The 19,498-nt window shown below is 43.8% G+C and overlaps 1 protein-coding gene across 6 annotated transcripts in view; it reads right to left on the reverse strand.

The window, feature by feature from the left end:
• Positions 1 to 668: 668 nt before the first annotated feature.
• The window catches only part of LOC110828386 (transcription factor cropped), a 60,776-nt gene continuing 41,946 nt past the window's right edge, over positions 669 to 19,498 (reverse strand). For 5 of the 6 annotated variants that reach the window (XM_022061091.2, XM_087349302.1, XM_022061121.2 and 2 more), the window contains exons 3-7: positions 8,967 to 9,129; positions 8,403 to 8,617; positions 7,526 to 7,786; positions 6,932 to 7,206; positions 669 to 6,119 (exon numbers count right to left, since the gene is read on the reverse strand). In XM_022061091.2, the coding sequence (XP_021916783.1) occupies positions 5,774 to 6,119; positions 6,932 to 7,206; positions 7,526 to 7,786; positions 8,403 to 8,617; positions 8,967 to 9,129 (1,260 nt within the window). In that variant the 3' untranslated portion in view covers positions 669 to 5,773. The remainder of the gene's footprint in view (positions 6,120 to 6,931; positions 7,207 to 7,525; positions 7,787 to 8,402; positions 8,618 to 8,966; positions 9,130 to 19,498) is intronic. The other variant, XM_022061106.2, reaches the window with a different exon arrangement.

Raw genomic sequence — 19,498 nt, forward strand, 5'->3', positions numbered from 1 at the left:
TGCACAGTGAGCTGTGACATAATTCTTAAACTTGATGTGGTATGTGGAAGATCATTCAAGGGCATCTACAGCCATTACAACACCAGTGTGGTGACAAAGATTGGGATAATGTGACATGAAAGTCAGAATAAGAACATCATGTAAAAGTTTTTCAAAAATATTTCTGAGCAACCTGAACATTTTGACAATGTAAATATCCGCAAAGCACCAGTAGAAGCATGTGGTTTACATCAACACCACTGTATTTTCTCACAAACTAGAAGCTTAGGATGTTTTCTTTTAAAATGAAGTCTGAAAGTTTAGCTACATTTCACAGCTAGAATTTTGGTTGTAAAGTGTACAGAACATAAATTTGTAGCAGAGTATGTTTTGTACTTGTACAAGGTAAATAATATAAAATGCAGAGAAAGACCATCGATTCATTGAAACAATAAAATTAGACAGAAAATGTATTACAATAAGAAAGCAATGAAGAATACAGGTTGAAACACCTGATGACATTACACATGAAATGTTAACAGCATGTTGTTGGTATTGCAACATTATATATTATTCTGCAGTACCAAAAAACATATAATTTCATGGTTGCTATAGTTTGCCTTTATTCAGCAGTACTAATTTGGTAATGAATAAGGAATGTATGGGTTCAACAAAAGAAATAAACTATATTTGTCTACATACTTTTTAATTATGATGTCACTGATGTTCTTACAGGCAACACAAATAGAAGCCACAAAATTGAGACAACGAAATAAATGTGAGTGCGAACACCTCTTTTGATTTGTACTTCTCTAGGCGCAACCTTCTGTGCACATTTTTTCGATACCCAAAAGCAGTCAGACTTGCGAGGTTTATAAAAACATGTTAATGTTTGTTTTCATCACTTTATCAGTGCTGTTTCTCCATATTACAGCAACAGGCTGCACCTGGCAATGCCCTATGTCATAAAGCAGACAGGACCTTGGTCAATTTTTATAAAAATTACAAATGCACACTTCCATTCCTGTTTAAATAATATAGAGTACTGGACTAGAAAAACCATATGAAATTCAGTAACTGAATCATTTACTATTTTTCAAACCATTTTCTAACTTTACAAAATGATGTACTGCAAAAATACAGTGTTACCAATATAAACAAATATTTTGCCATGTTCATGAGAGTGAAGAACCAAGGCAAAGGCAACCATATACACAACAGAAAGTGATCACCTAATGAATGAAAGAAGTTATGTTCAAAACATAACGGAGTGCCAGTTACAGATACGCAACTCATCCAAAATTATAAACTTTGAATGTAAAACAGAAATGAATATACGGCAAGAATTTCATAATCTGGAGCACGAGGGAAATCAAAATAGTTTTGTTTCTAATGCAGGTTTGTGTTTGATGTTTCCAATACAAATATGTTAGGAAGAGTACAGGTACTTTGTTATGAATTCAATGTGTCCCATTTCCAGCTTTCCTTTGTAAAATATCAGCCTATATTGCCTGTAAAATTGAGCTAAGGTCCTAACTTACAAGCTGTATAAACAGCTTTCAAAACACCCATAGTAATATGACTAATATTACGTTTAATATTATCTATGAAACTTCACCCCAAAGGGTACCAAAAATGATCCCAAAGAAAATGGATTACTTTGCTGCAAATGAAATATTGTTCTTATCCATTATCTGCTCCATCTTCCTGTACATGGTTCCCTACTTTTAAATATCATAAGCGGATGTCACGTGGAACACCACAATGTGCACAAGTAGAATAAAAAAATACTGAAAAAAGTCAAGTGATCCCAGTCCACAAATATGAAACTTGTACAAAAGAAAGAAAGTTTAAGATGGCAAGTCTTACTACAATACGTAAAAATGCTTTTAACATAAAAATTACAAGACAATTTAACAATTTATTACAATGAGTCAATCCGAAGAGAAAATTGCGGATCTACAGAAATGCAATATTTTTGGGAATGGCAAAAGAATCTTGAAGTTGAATAAGCAAAAATTACCACACAACTACAATTTTTCTTTCTGACAATGTAAATAGTTTCTGCCACTCCTTAAAACATCATTTTTTTGCAGATTTGCAACTTTACTATTTGGTAAACATAACCTCCTAATGACTCACAAGCCGAACTACATAAACAATATATATATAGCTCACACAAGTGTAGGTAAACCAAAAACTAGAATTTGTTATCGTATGAAATAAACTGAATAAATACAACCAATTTGTGTGACAATTCCAGTTCTCTGCTGTCGTCTTGCATTTGTCAATGTAAACAATTAAACACAAATCATTCAGAATCATCTCCAGTGCTTACCTCTCAGAATTTTAGTTTCGCCGCAAAAACCACGTTATTAATGCACAATTTAACAAAATGGTAATGAAAGATGGGGCCAACTCCACTAATTCCAAAGCTAACCGCACATCAAATGTGCTACACTCTAGTCTGTAGCAGCATTAACAGGAAACTGAAATTCTAATATTGAGTTTGAAAAGTCCCAGTCTCAGGGACTTGCTAAGTGCCTCACTTATAATTTGAATATAAATTTCTTTGGAAATTTTATATATCTGAACAAATCCAATAAGAATGTACCACATGGGAAAATAAAAGGCAAAGAAGTACAGCCAAGTGACGTACCCACAAATCCAACTGGCATTAGTATCTTGTTGGAGTAGCCTTAAAAAGTCAACTTACTTCATACAGCCTGTTGAGGTTCTGGAACTAATGTCACCATTGTGGAGGCGTGGGAAGTGTCTGGCATCTGCCCAACAGATTGCAGCACTACCTACCCGAGTAGTGCGTGGACAGACCCACCACCAGCTGTTGTATCAAATACACCCCATTAGCAGGAATAGTTTTACAGACTCTAGACCAGAGCTTTTTGAGCAAAGAATTACGAATTACTCCTCCTTATCATTACAAGTTTAATAATAATAATTATTTATAATACATCACAGCAATTAAACCTGGGGTGAGAGGGGCGCCAATTATAACACCATTATGACAGTAAAAGTGTATCCAGAAACATTCATGATGATGTGAGAGAACTTAAAAGTTCAGTGTGTAAAATTTAGTTCTTAAAACATCAATTCTGACATCGTTCTTTAAACCTAACAAATTTATTCAGTACGAGAAGTAACGGAATATATTTGCTGTATAATATAAATTTCAGTGCACTTAAACACACCTTCGGGGGCGGAGGGTTTAGAGGTGAAGTCTTTGACATCATAAGTGAATATCTGTTAATGTGTGTGAATAATGAACACAATATTCAGTAGTTATTACATTCTTTTTCACGAATAAATATGGTGAATGGACGTTCTACAGTTCCCAGTGTCTTATTGGCTAGCATTTGGTAGTTTTAAGAAATATGGCCCCCAAATGCATCGTCTCCTTCATTAAATAACTATAACGATATGTGTGAAGATAATGGTAACCATCCGCATCCCTTGAAAAAACAAAATCAACATTCACACAACTTTAGAATCAGAATAAACAAGCTTCACTTCAATCTATAAAAACTAGACTGAGAAATATAAATGTGGGGGTTTTATTTACCATTACATTTCACAAATATTGTACATTAAAAACTGTTCGCTGCGACTCAAACACCATTTCTATCTTACTAGAATGCAACAACTACCAATCTCAATGTTAATATGATATACGAGTTACACTTCAAGGAACTTTCTTTAACAATGACTGATATTAATAATAAAAGAGTGACTGCCCTGCCCCAAAGTCTGAACTCTTATGAAACTAAGCAAATAATAGAACTGGCAGAGCTGGGAAGCAGCTTATCCCCTGCAAAAATACACTCTTTTCCATCAGCCCCAAGCTTCAACAAAATATGAAAATTCAATTCAAAGAGAAACTGAATGAATCCTCTCCTCGCCTTGTCAGAACCCAACAAACTATGCTGGAACATCGCGCTTAAAAGAGAGGACATTATATTAATGACAATTAATGATAATGATAATAATACCTAATTATCAGTACTGTTCCCACATCGTGGAACTGTTTCGCTTAGATTAATAGCAACTCTACATATTTTCACCAAACATCCATCCTTGCATCCGTTCATCACTCATATGACAGCGTAGCCAGTACATATTCCTTTAATTATACATCATAGTCATTAGAATAATAAAGTATAAACTAGTTCTTGAAGAAAATAACATAGATCTACAACGGAGGTTGATGGAAAACAAAACACGATATCGAGACGTGAGCTGCTGCCAACGATCTCAAACATTATTACTAATAAAAGTGATACGTATACAGTTACACGCAAGCTGAATCGGACTCACGCAAATTTTATATAATATATAGAATATAAACAAACGCAAAAAATATATATTTATATACGAGGACAGAAGTCGAAACAAGGCGGAAAAAAAATACAACTCGAGCGTTCGTAGGCAACTCTTACAGTGCAGAGCCAGTTTTGGGAGATTAGCGGTCGTCAATACTACTTCCAGAATCTGTCCATTAATGTCAGTCTGGCAATTTGCCAAATCACCGTAGCACATACAACAGTAGTACTTTATTATGTACATAGAAAGAAGACAAAATGACTGGCAAATCAATGCTATGCCTAATTTTTTTGCACATTCTTTGTTTCATTTTTTAAATAACAATAAAAATCTAAGCAGTTTTTACACTTGAAATCAGGAAAATGAAATTTACGTTTCAAAGTCTTCACTCCACTCCTTCCGCTTAACGCCGACCCCCTCCCTCCCTCCCGCCCTCCGCCTCTTGCATAATAACCTGCCAACCTAACAGTCAGTGATTGATCGAGTGAGACGAAGTTAAGCAAAAGCAGAGCTCGGAAGTTACGACTGAGCACAGTGCAGAGGTCCGCACACTTCAATGATTTCTTGTTCATAACTGATCTGAGGGGTGGGGGGGTCGTCGTTTTCGTCGGTGTGTGGTGACGGTGGCACGGCAGCAAACGTTAGTTGTAAAGAATCATAGCTGTAATTCTTTTAAATGGGCTTGTAGCAGTACAATCTATGCCACAATCATGTCAGTTCAAAAACTCTTCAGTAACAACAAAGCAGACCAAAGTACCACCGAGGACTCGCACCAACTGCCGTATCACCACTCTGCTCATGTAACATCCCCGTACTTCGTGTCCAGCGTGAACCAACAGAGTGGGAGAGCCACATACGCACACATTCTAGAAAGACCCGCCACTTCACGGGTCTCAAAATTAAAAAGCATCAGATATACAACGATAAAGAAACAGTTAACTTTTACTTGATCCACGAGGTAGTCCGGGGAGGGGAGGGGAGGGGAGGGACACACACGACACATTAACCTCATATAGAAAATGTTGATCTACCAGGAATAAAGGGGGTATGAAAATTCTGTGTACCAAAAGTTGAGTATAAACCTCTTTCTGCTTTCTTCAAACACACATCCGCACACAGAGCGTGATCATACGGCACGCTGAAACAAGAAGATCGATATCCGATTTATAACGTAACTGAAACTACGGGCAACAATTTACCAAATGACGTGTCAACTCATTAGTACCATTACTGAACTTCGCACAGATGGAAATACGGGGCGTAATAACAGGTGAGCACTATCGAAAACATTCGACGACCAAACGGCTAAAAGCTGTGATTTAGGCACTCAATTTTCAGCATCAACAGACTCTGCCCCCTTGATCCAAGTACTAAACTGTTCTGGAGAGAATGGTGGAGCTGGGGACAGGGGTAAGGATGGGGTGCATGTAGTTTATCTAACGCTGTTACATCACAATCATGTGTGCTGCTTGACTACGATGACGCCCGGACGCTGCTGCTGAAGCGCCGTTCGCTGCTGTGTCGACTGCGGCGAACTGTGGAACTGAAGGAACGGGTTCATCTCTACCTTGAGCAGGCGGTGGGCTACCTGCGTCTGGGTGGGCGGCGTTACGGGTTTGTTGTGCATGGTGAGGGCCAAGGGAACTTCCTGGGCGGGTTCATCCATCACGCTGTTCGAGAGGCGTTGCTGTTGACCGCATCGTGGCGAAGGGTCATCACTGAACAGGTGGTCACCCTCCAGATGTCGAATCGCCTCCACAATAGTTTCCAGGTTTTGCCGTGATGTGCTCGCCAAGTACAGCCTAATGAAAACAGTTCCTTTATTCACTTGAATAAATGCCGAAGACTAGTTTAAGAGAAGCAAATCAGGCAGAGCAGTAACGCCGTGAACACGATACTATCCGACACCTAAATCGACTACGCGAGGAACACAAACTTGTGATGGCCCTTCCATGAACTGTCACCTTTCAGAAAATGTATTGCAAATTGCTTCCCATCTGCTCATCGTCATTCCACACATGTACTCTCCCTTCCCAAATCAGCGCAATCTGCCAGAATCAGTTTTAATGGTATCCTACCTGCCAAGTAATGTTTTTCCACGACGTCTACCGACCACAATTCCGCATTTCATGCATCCCAAAACATATCATTCATTTAATAATTCCGACGACAACGCCGGATGAAGAGGATGCCAGTTACGCGGCTGCTAATTACATAATATTCTCCAGTCACCTTGGTTCCAATATTCTGGAAAGCAATTTGTCCACAACCCGAATCTAATCCATCGCATCCGAGTGACAGCCAAATGGTCACAGTTTAATGTCGGTGAAACAAAGCAACTCCTAAATCACATGCAACCAGAATTTCTTCACATTCCAAGTGCAAATGGAAATAATTCCAGAGCCAAACTTCGCTCTTGTCCGAAGTAATGCTACTGACGTACGACTGATCGTACGTTCCGTTACTGAATGAAGATCCTGCAATTTGTGTGTCAGAAATGAGGTCACTTACTTCTCATTAAACTAAAAATTTTATTGAGGGATGTAAGTAAATATGGCACATGGCAAACATTTTATTACTCAACCCCTCTCCCAAGTACGCCCCAATCACTCACCTGGCTTGCGGCGTAACATCATCAGATGCAGACGTCGGTGATGGTAAACGTTCTACTTCTACCTTCGGTTCAGCTTTAATGGCCGCTTCCAGAACGCTCGGCAGACGCTGCTCCGGCGGGGAAGGAGAGATGGGTGGCGGAGGCGGAGAACATGGCGACTCCGGTTCCATAGGAGCTGGACTTGCCGGCGGTGGCGTGAGGGACAGCCGAAGCGGACTCGTTGAAACGATGGTGGTGTTCTGTGCCACAGGTGGCAGCGATGCTGCAGATACAACCTGCACAGGACAACACATTGTCACAAGGGCGTACTGCGGCGGCCTGATCGGCTGCATGACAGTGAGGGGGCCCTTAGTGTTGCGTGGGAGGCGACATGATTTGGAATAAGAGGCGACGTAAAAAAGGGAGAGAAAGGCGATTAAAGCAAAAAACCTTCCTTTTACATCCTACTTTCTCCCGAACCAGCGAGTGCTCCCCATGAGCCGTCACTCATCCATCCTCCTTTCTTCTGAACCACCCTCCCCTTTCACTTCTTCCTTCTATCAACTTTAATTTCAGTCTAAGGCTGACGTCTGCTCCCCACAAACTCACACGAACCTGTAACTGGGCCACTGCGGCTGCCGTCTCCTTCATAAGAGCTACAGAGATGAGATTGTCGCCGTTGCCAACCGCCTGTGTTGCCGGCTGGGTGGGAAGCGTCGGTTGCGACTCGCGACGACACCTCTGTGACGACGCGGCCACCGTGATTGTTGGGGTCGAGTGCTCCAGCACTTCCTGGTGGTGGTGGTACTGCAACTGAACATGTTGTGTGATCTCACGAATTCGTTCTGGATATAGCTGCGACTCCAGTGAGCGCACCTGAAATTCACAATCACTTGATGAGTGGGAAGGCGTGCGTCTAGTGTCTCACTTTAAGGCTTCATCACTTACTGCAAGCGCATTTCTCTGTGCCTGACAATGGACTTTGTACGAGAAACTTCTGTTCTAATATTTTGCCAGTCACAAGTACATTTTTTACCGACTGATAAAATTGCACACAACAGACACGACAACAAAAGAAGAAAATAACTAATACATGCGCTATGCTGGTATGGACAAGGCATCTTCTCACATGGGGGGGTTTAGTAGAGGTGGTAGTAGTGGAGAGAGGAAGGCGAGTTTTCGAACGCTGTAGTAATGTGCGATTTACTTTATCCAAATGCTCGAATCTTTATGATTACGAAGATTTCCATCTTCTGGGTTGTTGCGCTGTGTAGTCAGGTCGATGTTAACCAACGTTTCGGAGGTCATACTGCCTCCGTCATCAGGGCAACAACCCAGAAGACAGAAATCTTCATACTCACCGCTGTGAAAACCTCAAATCTTACTTTATGATTACGTTAGCAGGAATTATAATAAAAACTATTCACCGGTAATCGACGTTTCATACCTCGACGCGTCCCTTTAAAGTCAAACTCTGCCTGAACCGCCATACCTGATCTTCCAGTTGCATGCGAAGCCTCCGTTCACGGTCAAGTTGCACTCGCAGGTCGATCATCTCCCGACTCGGGTCTCCGCCGTCCAAACTATTGATGGTGGCGACAGATGCGTTTGAAGCGACTGCCACCGGCTCTGGTGACATGCTGCCAATGCCTTCATCTGAAGACTCGCTCACTGTTGCTGGAACTGCGGTAAGAGGGACCACGACACCTGCAAATGCATCGACAACTCATGTTACCAGAACTCTTCGCCCATTTCGGATATTCAGTGTCTGATCCTCTGGTTTGGAATTTATTTTTATAATTTTTCAACATCTATCAATGGCATCATCAACTATCGTTGTCGCTGGTTGATGAAGGAAAGAGAATGCGCCTGTCTACTCAAATTTCATCAATAAGTGGCATGTTATGATATGAAAATATAATTTTAGATAAGGGTTCCCACATTTCAGCAGCGATAAAGTCAGGACACTTCCAGCGTACAAGCACAAATTACCATGCAGCAAACATAAATTGTGAGAAAAGATTCTATTTCTGGTGTTCCTCACTGAAATACTCACTACTGGAGTCCACTTTCCTCTTCTTTGTGGACGTAGTCTCGAGCTGCTGCTGCCCCTCGTGCTGGTTGATAAGTCTCTTCAGCTGACAGTTCTGGGACAGGAGGCTGGTCTTCTCTTGCTCCAGCTGATAGATGTACTCTGCCGTCTGCTGAAGAATTGCAGCCTGAAATAATCGAGAAAATTCTTTGACGTCAAATCATTTCAAGAATCTGCTTCACTTGGCTTCAGACGAGAAAGCTCTTGATTCACTCTGTGCAGCTCAGAGTTGTTGGTCATTTAAAGACGCTCTTGTGTTGGTTACTTTTGTTATAATGCAGTGAGCGTTGAGGTGAAGTGGTACTGCGGATTAATTCTGGAGAGAAGATTCCAACGTCTACCTGAAGCTGAGGAAGATCCAGAAAACCTCACTGAAGACAGTCAGCCCGCAGCTCCCTAATGGCGAATAATGCAGATTTTAAAACACGTCAAGCCCTACTTAAATTACTTAAGAGAGCGGGAAAAACTTCGGCAATGCATCACTCAAGTAAGATGGGCTCATGAACAGAAGTCGGTCTATTACCAACACAGAATCTTGTCATTATCGCACCTCACGTCAAACCGAAGGCGACAGTGGCATATATTGAATTGTAGTGTTCTGAGGACAACCAAGAAAGAGAGGCCCGTTCTGGACACCCCGCCCCCGGAAGCACAGCTTACGCTACGCCGATCGCGAAGAAGGAACAGCTGTTAGGTAGTTACTTGATTAAAACAGTCTTAGTACGCCATCTGTAACAGATGCGCAATATTTGATTAAACACGAGTGGCGGTCGGCAATGACAAACCACAAAACCTCGACAGGAACGAAGTTACGTCTTTGCTGTAACGCCATTTCTTTCGGTATATCACGTGACCCCACAGACTACACGCTCGATAGCATCGAAGTCATGAGGCCACGAAGAGTCATGTTCTCGCACCTGCCGGAGCCAAACTTCACCTGTCCTTCCACCTCGACCTGAGCGTCAGGTGGCAATCACCCCCTCCCCTCCCCAGACCGCCAAACTAAAAATTGTGTATTGTGGCAGGTGGTCACCGAGAAAAGACGTCAAGTTTTTTTGTTTAATTATGGTTTTTAAGTTAGCATCGCGCGTGCGGCGCCACGTCCTTGACCGCATTATCTCTGTTCCTTATAATAAATAAAGTTCTCAGAGGGCAGCTGATTCCTTCTTGACTCACGTCGTTGTTTGTCCGACTCAAATCCGCCTCCTTCTGGTAGGAGAACGAAGATGACTTTAATAAATCACGAAACTCGATCAGATATTAATTACAAGCACAAGGCACGCAGACAAATCCGTGCGTACTTCAAGGAGCGCTCGAATCCGACAAAATATAATAAAATCTGCTGGATAATTCGGGCAAAAAAGTTAGGTTAGAATTGTCACTGGAAGGAGAGAGAAATGACTACGGGGTTCATAACAGCACCCAATAAGTTAAAAATAAATTCCCCTTGATAAGGAAACACAGGATGTGTTCACGAAGATTGCTGTGGGCTCAGAACAGTTGAAGTTTTTTTTTAAAAAAAAAATTCAAACCCCTAATAGGCAGGGAGGGGGGGGGGGAGCTTTAAGAAAATAAAACCGGTGTTTCCAACGCCAGCAACCTCATCCCACCACTGAGGGAAAAGACTAGTTCTTGCAAGAATACGCCAGGTGCGACACGGAAGGAACCAGGAGGAGTGAGAAGAGTTGGGAGGGGGCACTGATCAAACTTACAGGCACTGGAAGATTCTGTGGTACTTTGTTTTCGATGGCTTTACCTTTTTTTCGGAATGCTTCCCGAACCACGGTTTTTTTTCGGGGGGGGGGGGGGATTTCACTAATATTTGTCTTCACCGAATAAAACGATATTATATGAAGCCGCCTTAACGCGAAATTCAAGTTAAGTCAATGTCCTAACCTGTCGGTCTGTGCGTCTAACAGAACCCGCTACGATGAGACGAAATATCCCTCGAATCTGTAACAAAAACAGATCCGGGCTACCGGATACCTTCCAAGTGTGTCTTCCGGCCTACCACCGAAGTCAAATGGCGTTGTCTGTTACTGAATTGTCCAGAGACAGAAATCCACGTCATTACTAGGAAAGGGGCACGGCTGACACGAAATCTGACAAGCTTCCTGCAAACCAGCAAAGTTAAAACGTCATTAAAGAACGGAAACTTCTCTTATGAGCTGATTATCAATATTCCTTTCGTGCTCCATTCACAACATAAAGACTTCACTTTCACAAGCCACGAATCCGACAGCCCACATCTTAAAGCTGTCGGACATGTGCTGGAAGATTCTGAGTTCTTGCTACAAATCTAAATGCAGGCAAACAAGTCCATTTGGAAGCAACCACTCTCACAAAACCACGAGGTTTCCTTCCTACCTGAGTACAACGCGTACACAAAGCGAGCTGCTTCATTGTTACGTCATCAGATGCTGTTAGTTCATCGCATCGGCAGCGCGGAGCCACATACCTGACGACCTTCTCAATGCAGAAACGCTTTACGCAGAACAAACTCCTTTTCCGTGCAGGACACAGCAAACTCATATTCAAGCGGATAAGTAAATTTTGATACACTCAACAATGTTCAGCAATCGCTTTGTTGAAAGGAATTAACGCCCGTCAAAATTATTTCTCGTAATATACAACTGAATTCCACGGAGCAATGTCCTTACAGAAAAGCTAATGCCAGGCGGTCAGAAACGTCGAATTTGACTGAATAGTGTTCACAGGGGCCCGCCACCAGCCCCTACCCTGAACCGGATGAATACAATCCACGCATCCAAACCCTAAAAGAACGCCACTTCACAGTAGGACGGATTGTCCACACAGAAATGTCCGCGAATCAATCCCCGGTCATCCTGCCAGTAAACCGAATTGTTATTATTATTATTATTATGACAGCTGTCGCGCCTACCCCATAAAAAAAGACAACGACCCTGTCGGTGGCGGAATCGATGTCGGTGGGCAGGTCGAAGATCGATATATGTAATTAAAATACCGAACAGTACATGTTGACGGGAATGAACCTTTTGTGTGTTGAAAATTACCGTAAGACAATTAAATGCAGCAATATCTTTGCAAATCGCATTTAAAACACAAAAGACGCAAAATTTCTTTATCGTGCAGTACATCCGTTACGCGATTCGGCACTGGAATCTCAATCCATGCGTCAGCAACGGCAGCGAGAATAGGAGAAGTGCCTTCTCCTGAGACAAGACGCTGTGCGCTCTGGCGGGAAAGAAGAAAGAAAGAAAACAACGGAATCAAGCCCCAAGCCCAGCAGCTGCTCCGAAGGTCTAAGTTTAGAACAGCCGGCTGGCTGGCGTGCTAATAAGAAGGCCGTGGAGTAAGGACTTCAGTGAACAACACCACACGTCCTTACTATCTTGGTCTTGTAGGGCAGCGGTTAGAAAGGAAGACAAAGACGGAGAGAAATATCTCCAGCTGGCGGGAAAGAAGCCGATGTAAGATTCAGTGGCAAACTGGCCGCCGAAAGCGAAATGGACCGTCCATATTACGTATTTACATTCTGGTTGGCCGTCGGCCACTTCTTTAACGCCAACCATTTAATTCCTTGTAAAGGCGAGGAGTTACGTTCTCTTTGAGGTACGGAAAGACTTTACTTAGGAACGCCTTACCTATTTACCAGAAGGATGAGCGGGCACAACCTGGGAACCTTCTGTAACCCATCGCATGGCCTAGCTGACGGAATCAAGTCGGAGGGAGAGAGGACAGGTTGACGCTTACCTCGTTGAATCTTGGTGCTAACTTTTCTATTCAACCACCGAAATAAAAATTCATGGGAGAGATTTCAGGTTCTCGTGGGGATGACTATGAAGATGGCTCTTCTTGTAATCAGGAAGGTGAAGGCCGACGTTTCTGAGGCGCTTACTCCCTCCATGATAAAAATGATCGTCCTTATTATGAAGTAAGAAAGAACTTCTCAAACGTCACGGCCATCTTTAAAAGTCCCTCTCGACGGGAGTGACCACTTCAAATCCCACGTGCGCCGATTCAAGGCGTTTCGCGTCACCCACCTCACGTCGTGGGGGAGGCAGAGGATTTTCTTCGAAGGCCAATTCGCATCCACTGACCTCACTCAATGCAGAATTGCTGGACATTTAAGGAAGACGTGCCATGATCTGCCCACGACGTAAGGACGAATTTTTTTTTTTTAAAAAAAAGGTGCATTTGTGGGGTGCGACATAGAACGCGTGGGAGGGATTAAACTGGATCCATTCGGCTCGGGGTACGACTCCGCGAAGACAGAAATGAACCATACAATTCCATAAAAGGCGGCGCACGTGGGACGTCTTCTACGCACGCCATAACTAAACGGTTGTACGTGTCTGCAGGCATGCGTACAGTGTTCACGCGCCTGGTCTAACCCTTTGAAGCCAAATGGTAAGCATATGTACCACCTGCTTTAAATCTAACTCTTCCATTTTGAGTTGATGAGTTCCGTATGATTCTCTGTACAAACAGCGATCATTTCCTCAAACAGCGGAAACCAGTTGGTCTTTTTAATGGTGAAGTGTTGTGTTTTCTTCGCGGTACGGGCTGAATTATTATATATTATTTAGACGGGGTTCGGCTTTAAGGAGTTAACCACTCGATCTTTTTAATGGTGAAGCGTAGTGTTTTCTTGGCGGTCCGGACTGAATCCTTATGTATTACGCAGACGAGTGAATGACCCACAATCTCGTACTGACCTCCTGATGTGCAGAGCCAACCCCAGCACAGTTTATTAAAAAATGGGACTTTTCGCACCGCGAACAAAGCGTCTCCATGGCAAGGATAAACTTGCGAATGATGTCTGGATTCACACTAAACCAGATGGTACATACAGGTACCACTGCCCCCTGAAAAGCTGAGGAGAACACGGGCTGATCATGAATGCATGGTTGCATACAACAAAGCGCCTTACCGAAGGCACGGACGAAGCAGTACCTGGTGAGTTACGACGCGCGGTTTTCAAGAATTAATGTTCAGTAAGGTCATGTCATTACGCCACGAGTCCAATGGTGACTGGCGGAACGTGATAATTAGGTGCAAATTGGCTCCATGACGGAACGAAATAGTTCTATTAAAAGGCCATTACGTGGCCCGAGTGGCGGATACTTCGAAAAGTAAGACGTCTGATAATTAAACACTGTTCTCGTGGGGAAAAAAAATCGTTTTCGGTAGGTAGGGCGTCTGGAGTCGAGAAAAGGGTTTTAATGTTTACAATTAGTCATAACTTACGTCGGTCACACAGAAAGCTGACCTAAATATGCATGTCACCTCCCTCAGATTTCATGGCAAAGAAGTCGCAGTCCTTCACTGTAGAATACGCATTGTTTCAAAAGGAAAACTGCATAAAATTAAAAGGATAATATTAAAAAGACACGGTGGAAAGGACTGGGTTCATTTGGCACAGACAAGAACTGTTTGTAACACGGCGATGGAACGTCTAGTACCACAAGACGGCAAAATGCATGACCTCCTAAGAGACCATCAGTTTCTCAAGAAGTGCTGTGCGGGAATCGGATGTCGGAAGAAATGACTTCCTTTACCGCGCAGATCAATTCAGAGACGAAGGCGCGATCAAACCACTGCTGTCATCCCAAACGGAGCCTCAATTTCCTGTCTCGGGATCCGGTAACCAGTCCGACACTGACACTTCCTTCCTTCCTGCCGCCACGCTTTCTTCTTCCCCCCAACCCCCGCCGAAAACCATAGGGCAGTAGTGAGATGAGGAGGGGGGGAGGCGACTCGAAGGACCGACCCACCGGCCACCTGGCTTCTTGCGAGGCACGTGACACGCCGTACCCACCAGAAACGGCCGAAAGAACAAAGAATTCTTCCAGCGCGCAGCTTCTTAAAGAAAACTCTGGGCTGTCAGGCACGAATACGTTTTCCATATCCAGATGACCTTGGCCAATTTGGAAGCTCCGTAAATGTAACGTCACGTAGGCATCTGCACAAAGAACTGGTCTTTTCTTTGTTTAGCAAGAAAACGCAATGCAAACTTACGTACAACGCCCGAAAGTTGCGTAAAAATGCACACAAGTTCATACGGAGAGGTCGGTATGTTACGTAAATGGACACAACTCCGGCAACGAGAATATTTATCTTCCAGCACAGCGAAAATATAAACACATTCCATTTAAAAATCCTGACTGCATCAAACAACGGCGTGTCGTAACAAAAGACTGGAAACAGGTACCCCCCCCCCCCCATACAAAAGAGGGGCGTCAAAAATTAGGCCGAGAATTTGGGGAACAAAACTGATTTCGGCAGAAATAAAGAAACGATTTAACCCTCTACAGGGCAAAAGTCGCCTACACAATATTTAGAAACGCGGTGCTAAGCGACATGCGGAAAGATGAACTTTAAAACAGGTGGTATGTACACTTACCATTCACCAAAACTGTTAAAACTATAAATAACTGGGAGAAAACAGTAGTTAGAAACCAAGACCACAACAAATACGCGCGCAGAATAGAAGATGAATAAATTCCTTGTGTTGCTTGATGCCTGAACGAAGGCGTTTTGAACAGATAAAACGTCCGCAGGACAGAACTGCGAGGCGACGGAGTAAAAGAGAGAGAGAATCGTAAATGAAGAACAGAATAATCCGATTGTACGATTACGCAATGCACACGTCATTAGCTCAAATGAAAACGAAACCGAATCGTTTCACCTTTTGTTGCACATCCTGTTCTTGCTTCGTACAATGAATCATGTCCGCGACGTTAAAAGATTTCCAGTTCTTTCTCACAATGGACATGAATGATGTATGACAGTCCTAACGGATACTTCCGGCGGGGAGAGGCTTCCTCGTGGCACAGCTTCGCGGAGCCAACGCACCTTTGCTTATGCAACTTGTTGGGCAACAGAGTCTCACGATCTGCGAGACAACAAACGAGGTTCTCGCACCGTCAGCCCAAACCACTGCAGCCAACAATGTGATCCGCGGTCACACAACAATGGCGTTCCAACAGGCGTTTCCTTAGCTGGCTGTAGGGCGTAAAGAACATCCAAAAACCTGTTAATTTTTTTATCAGGCATGTTATTCACCGAATTTTGAATTTCTTTCCAGAATGAAATATTTATTTTCTGTATATAACGCAGATTTCAAAGCAAAACAATGGGAAATGAAAGCCGGTCTGCATTTGGGAATGCCTTATTAATGACTTGACACGGCACATGATACAGTATCATCCAAGTCCACTCGGTGGGAGGTCGGAAGGGGCGCAACTGGGTTCAGGATTTTGTCACGCGCTGGTCAAGGAGCGAAGTGCGCAGAGCGACAGACATTTCTGAACGTGCGCAGACGAGAAACTGTGAACGCTTTGTGCGCACGGAGACCAATGGAAGCCAGTGTTCTGCTAGTTCGAACGAACATCTTTCATGACGACTATTCCGTCGAGTCACTTACCGGCGCACTTCGGCATTCAGACCTCCACGAAGCGAGACAGAATCAGAGCGCCGATAGATGTGGGGCGCGTCCCCATAAGTCACAATGGCTCCCAACTAGGGGCCTCTTGTTTATTTCAACTCGAAGAGGAAAGTCAGCTGACAAGGAAAGACTTCACCAGCTTGGCATGTGCCATGTTTATGTTATCCGGGTGAGTTCAAGTGCAGGGGTACCGACCGCCAAGCCTTCGAGGTGTGTACTTGCGCGCGCCAGCCATGTCGGAAAGCAAGGACACTGTCACGTGATGTTACACTACGCGACAGTTCAATTTGTGCCTCTACTCCGGGGCACGTGGTATCACTAAACAAGTTTCGTAGGATCTGCAGTATCGGATAACGAAACGGAAAGTTATTACAATTGGTGATGAGGCTGAGGGCAAAGGAGAAAAGCTATCCTTGTGCTAAATTAAGCACCACGCCCAGAGCGTCTGGCTGGATGTGGCTTATCCACAGCCTCGTCACTATCTTGAAACAGACCGAAAGACACGCGATGATACCGAATTTGTTTCACTGAAAACGAAAAGCAAATTTTTTTGTAACGAAACCTTACTTTTGCAACTAATAATTTTACAACAAATAGAGAGCACCTTCGTCGCCCGATCCTATCACATCCCCCAATCGCGGTAATGACCCCCCTCGGCTTCTGCCGACCTTTTCCCCCCAACCCCCCCATTAGAGGGTTTCTGGTTCTGCGTATAGTAAGGCTAGGTCAGGAGCATGAAATAGGTGGGTGGGCTCCATCTGATCATGCAGTCTCCCTTCCCCCTCCCCTCGACAAAACAATGGTTTTGATACGACCCGGAGACGGTCCCCATACCAGCAAGAGGTTAGGCATTCGACCCCTCAAAGCAGAAACTCATCCGAATTATATTTATTAATTCGGGCCGTACCGCAAAGGAAACACCACACTTCACCATTACAAAGATCAGTTAGTTGACGCTGTTTAAGAAAATAATCGCTGGAAACAGTGATAATCATACGAAATTAACAAATACCCTCTTTGGGCAAGCAGGTGGTACACATAGTTACCACTGGGCTTTAAAAAAGTTAAACGTTTCGAAGACGATTTAAATTCTCGGCAAGCTGTGAGATGGCGTGCTTTTCCGGAAATGTCTGATGTGTGGCTTCTTTAAATGGCGGTGCATTCACTGCCAGCAACGCACGTTTAAATATAAAGGGGGGCTATTCTTGGTCACCACATGCGGGCAGAATGTGCCTTCACTTAGGCGATGTACACGCCTTCCTCTCAAGTAGGCCTAGATCTCGGATTCATCGCAGAAACACAATCGCCTAAGACGAGGGCCGAGTGAACGAAGTTCTAAGGCGAGAAAATTCCCGAAAACAGAATTTTTCGGCTGGCGGATGTGCCACAAAGTAAAACTGACCACTCGAGTTGTGGAGTGATTTATACCAGACGCCTTCGTCATCTGAGGGACGCACAGGACACAAAACCGAATAATTCTGACGTGCATTTCGTCTGTTCCCGGCGATGAGGCTCGTCGTGGATACGTAATGGCTGCTTCAAGCTTCCCTGGAAAGTCACAAAACTGCACATCATGTGCATTAATAACAGATTTGCTGCAAGGATAATCCCGACGATGCACGAGCACCGGCCAAGCTGGCAGTACGTTCAACGAGTCGAGAAATTCCCCTGCCTTTAATCAAAGACGAAGAATCATTAACGTCTTCACAAGAGCCCAGAAACGGTCCTATCGTGAGCCACGTGAATCCAATACACGCCCTGTTTCCGCAAGACCGATTTTAATATTATCCTCCCACCTATGCCGAGTTCTTCCGACTTCCCATCCGAAACTTTGCTCGCATTTTACTTCTCCCCCATGCTCCATTCTCCTTAATTTGACAATCCTTCAGATGAAAACGAATATCAATATAAAAGCAAGGACGTCACGAATAACGTCTAACCCTGGCGAAAACCAATGCGGGCCCAAGACTGGGGTGTGGCTTAAACCAATAAAACGCGAAGAGAGAAATTCCTAATTCCTTACCGAGAATCCAAGTACCTGGCCAGTCTGATCGAAACGCCAGGAAGAAATTATCTTTGCGTTTTCTTTGCGGTACGGACAGAATTCTTGGTAAATATAGCCTACGCTTACGACTGAACAGTGCAATTAATTTAAACATCTCTGTTCTGCTGCTGACATCAACAGAAAACCCAGAACAGCTGTTCACTTGAGATCCCTGAAAGTTCATTACTTCAAAGACATTCAGACCTACCGGTTTTAAACAGTTTAGTATAATTTCCGACACAGAACGACAGGGAGGGGGGGGGGACTGTGATTACGAAGAGCTCTGAAGGTCACGGGCAAATCGCCGTCCATTTCAGCCAAGGAACAAGCCACAAGCAGATCATCGCGTGCACTGGTTCAGATTAAGCAGCAAGGAAAAATAATGCATTACGCATCTGAGAGACTGCAACTGGCAGTCACGAGCAGGCACTAAAAGATCGCGAGTGGGTTTCGACTTGCCGCCCACTTTTCCTTCCACGCATTCCAAGTAGAGAGTGATATTAAAATTCCGAAGTATCTGTGCAGACACCTCCCTTCAACGCCTCCTCCTATCAAAGCTCAAAGCCTTTTCGTTTACTTACACATCCGTGGGTGGCCTTACTACGAGATACAAAGACGGCATTGAACAAGACCCACGAAAGGGGGGCAGAAACAAGGCCTGAGAAATTTAGGGCAAGGGTGTACAAACACGTTAACGGGCCTCAAAAAGCGCACATGCAGGCAAGAGTAGATTGAATGAATGCACTTTGAGAAAGTGCGGGATCTTCCAGACACACCTGATGATGATTGCGTGAATGCGGACGAAAGCACGAGGCGTTATGCAGACAAGAGCTCCCGACCATTCCCCCCAAATCTCTCCTGGATTCTACAACGCGGCCTCCTTTTTTCGAAATTCTAAATAAATATCAAGACGGCGAAATTCTGGACGTGAAACTGTCGAAACAGCGAATGCGCACGCCCTCACACCGACGACGAATTAGGCACCGCACAGCGCGTCCAAAATAAGGAGGGTTAACTATG

This window comes from Zootermopsis nevadensis, unplaced genomic scaffold (assembly GCF_977971745.1).
Source record: "Zootermopsis nevadensis isolate Lab colony 2312 unplaced genomic scaffold, Znev_1.0 Znev_ptg000016l, whole genome shotgun sequence".
NCBI classification, from domain to species: Eukaryota; Metazoa; Arthropoda; class Insecta; order Blattodea; family Termopsidae; genus Zootermopsis; species Zootermopsis nevadensis.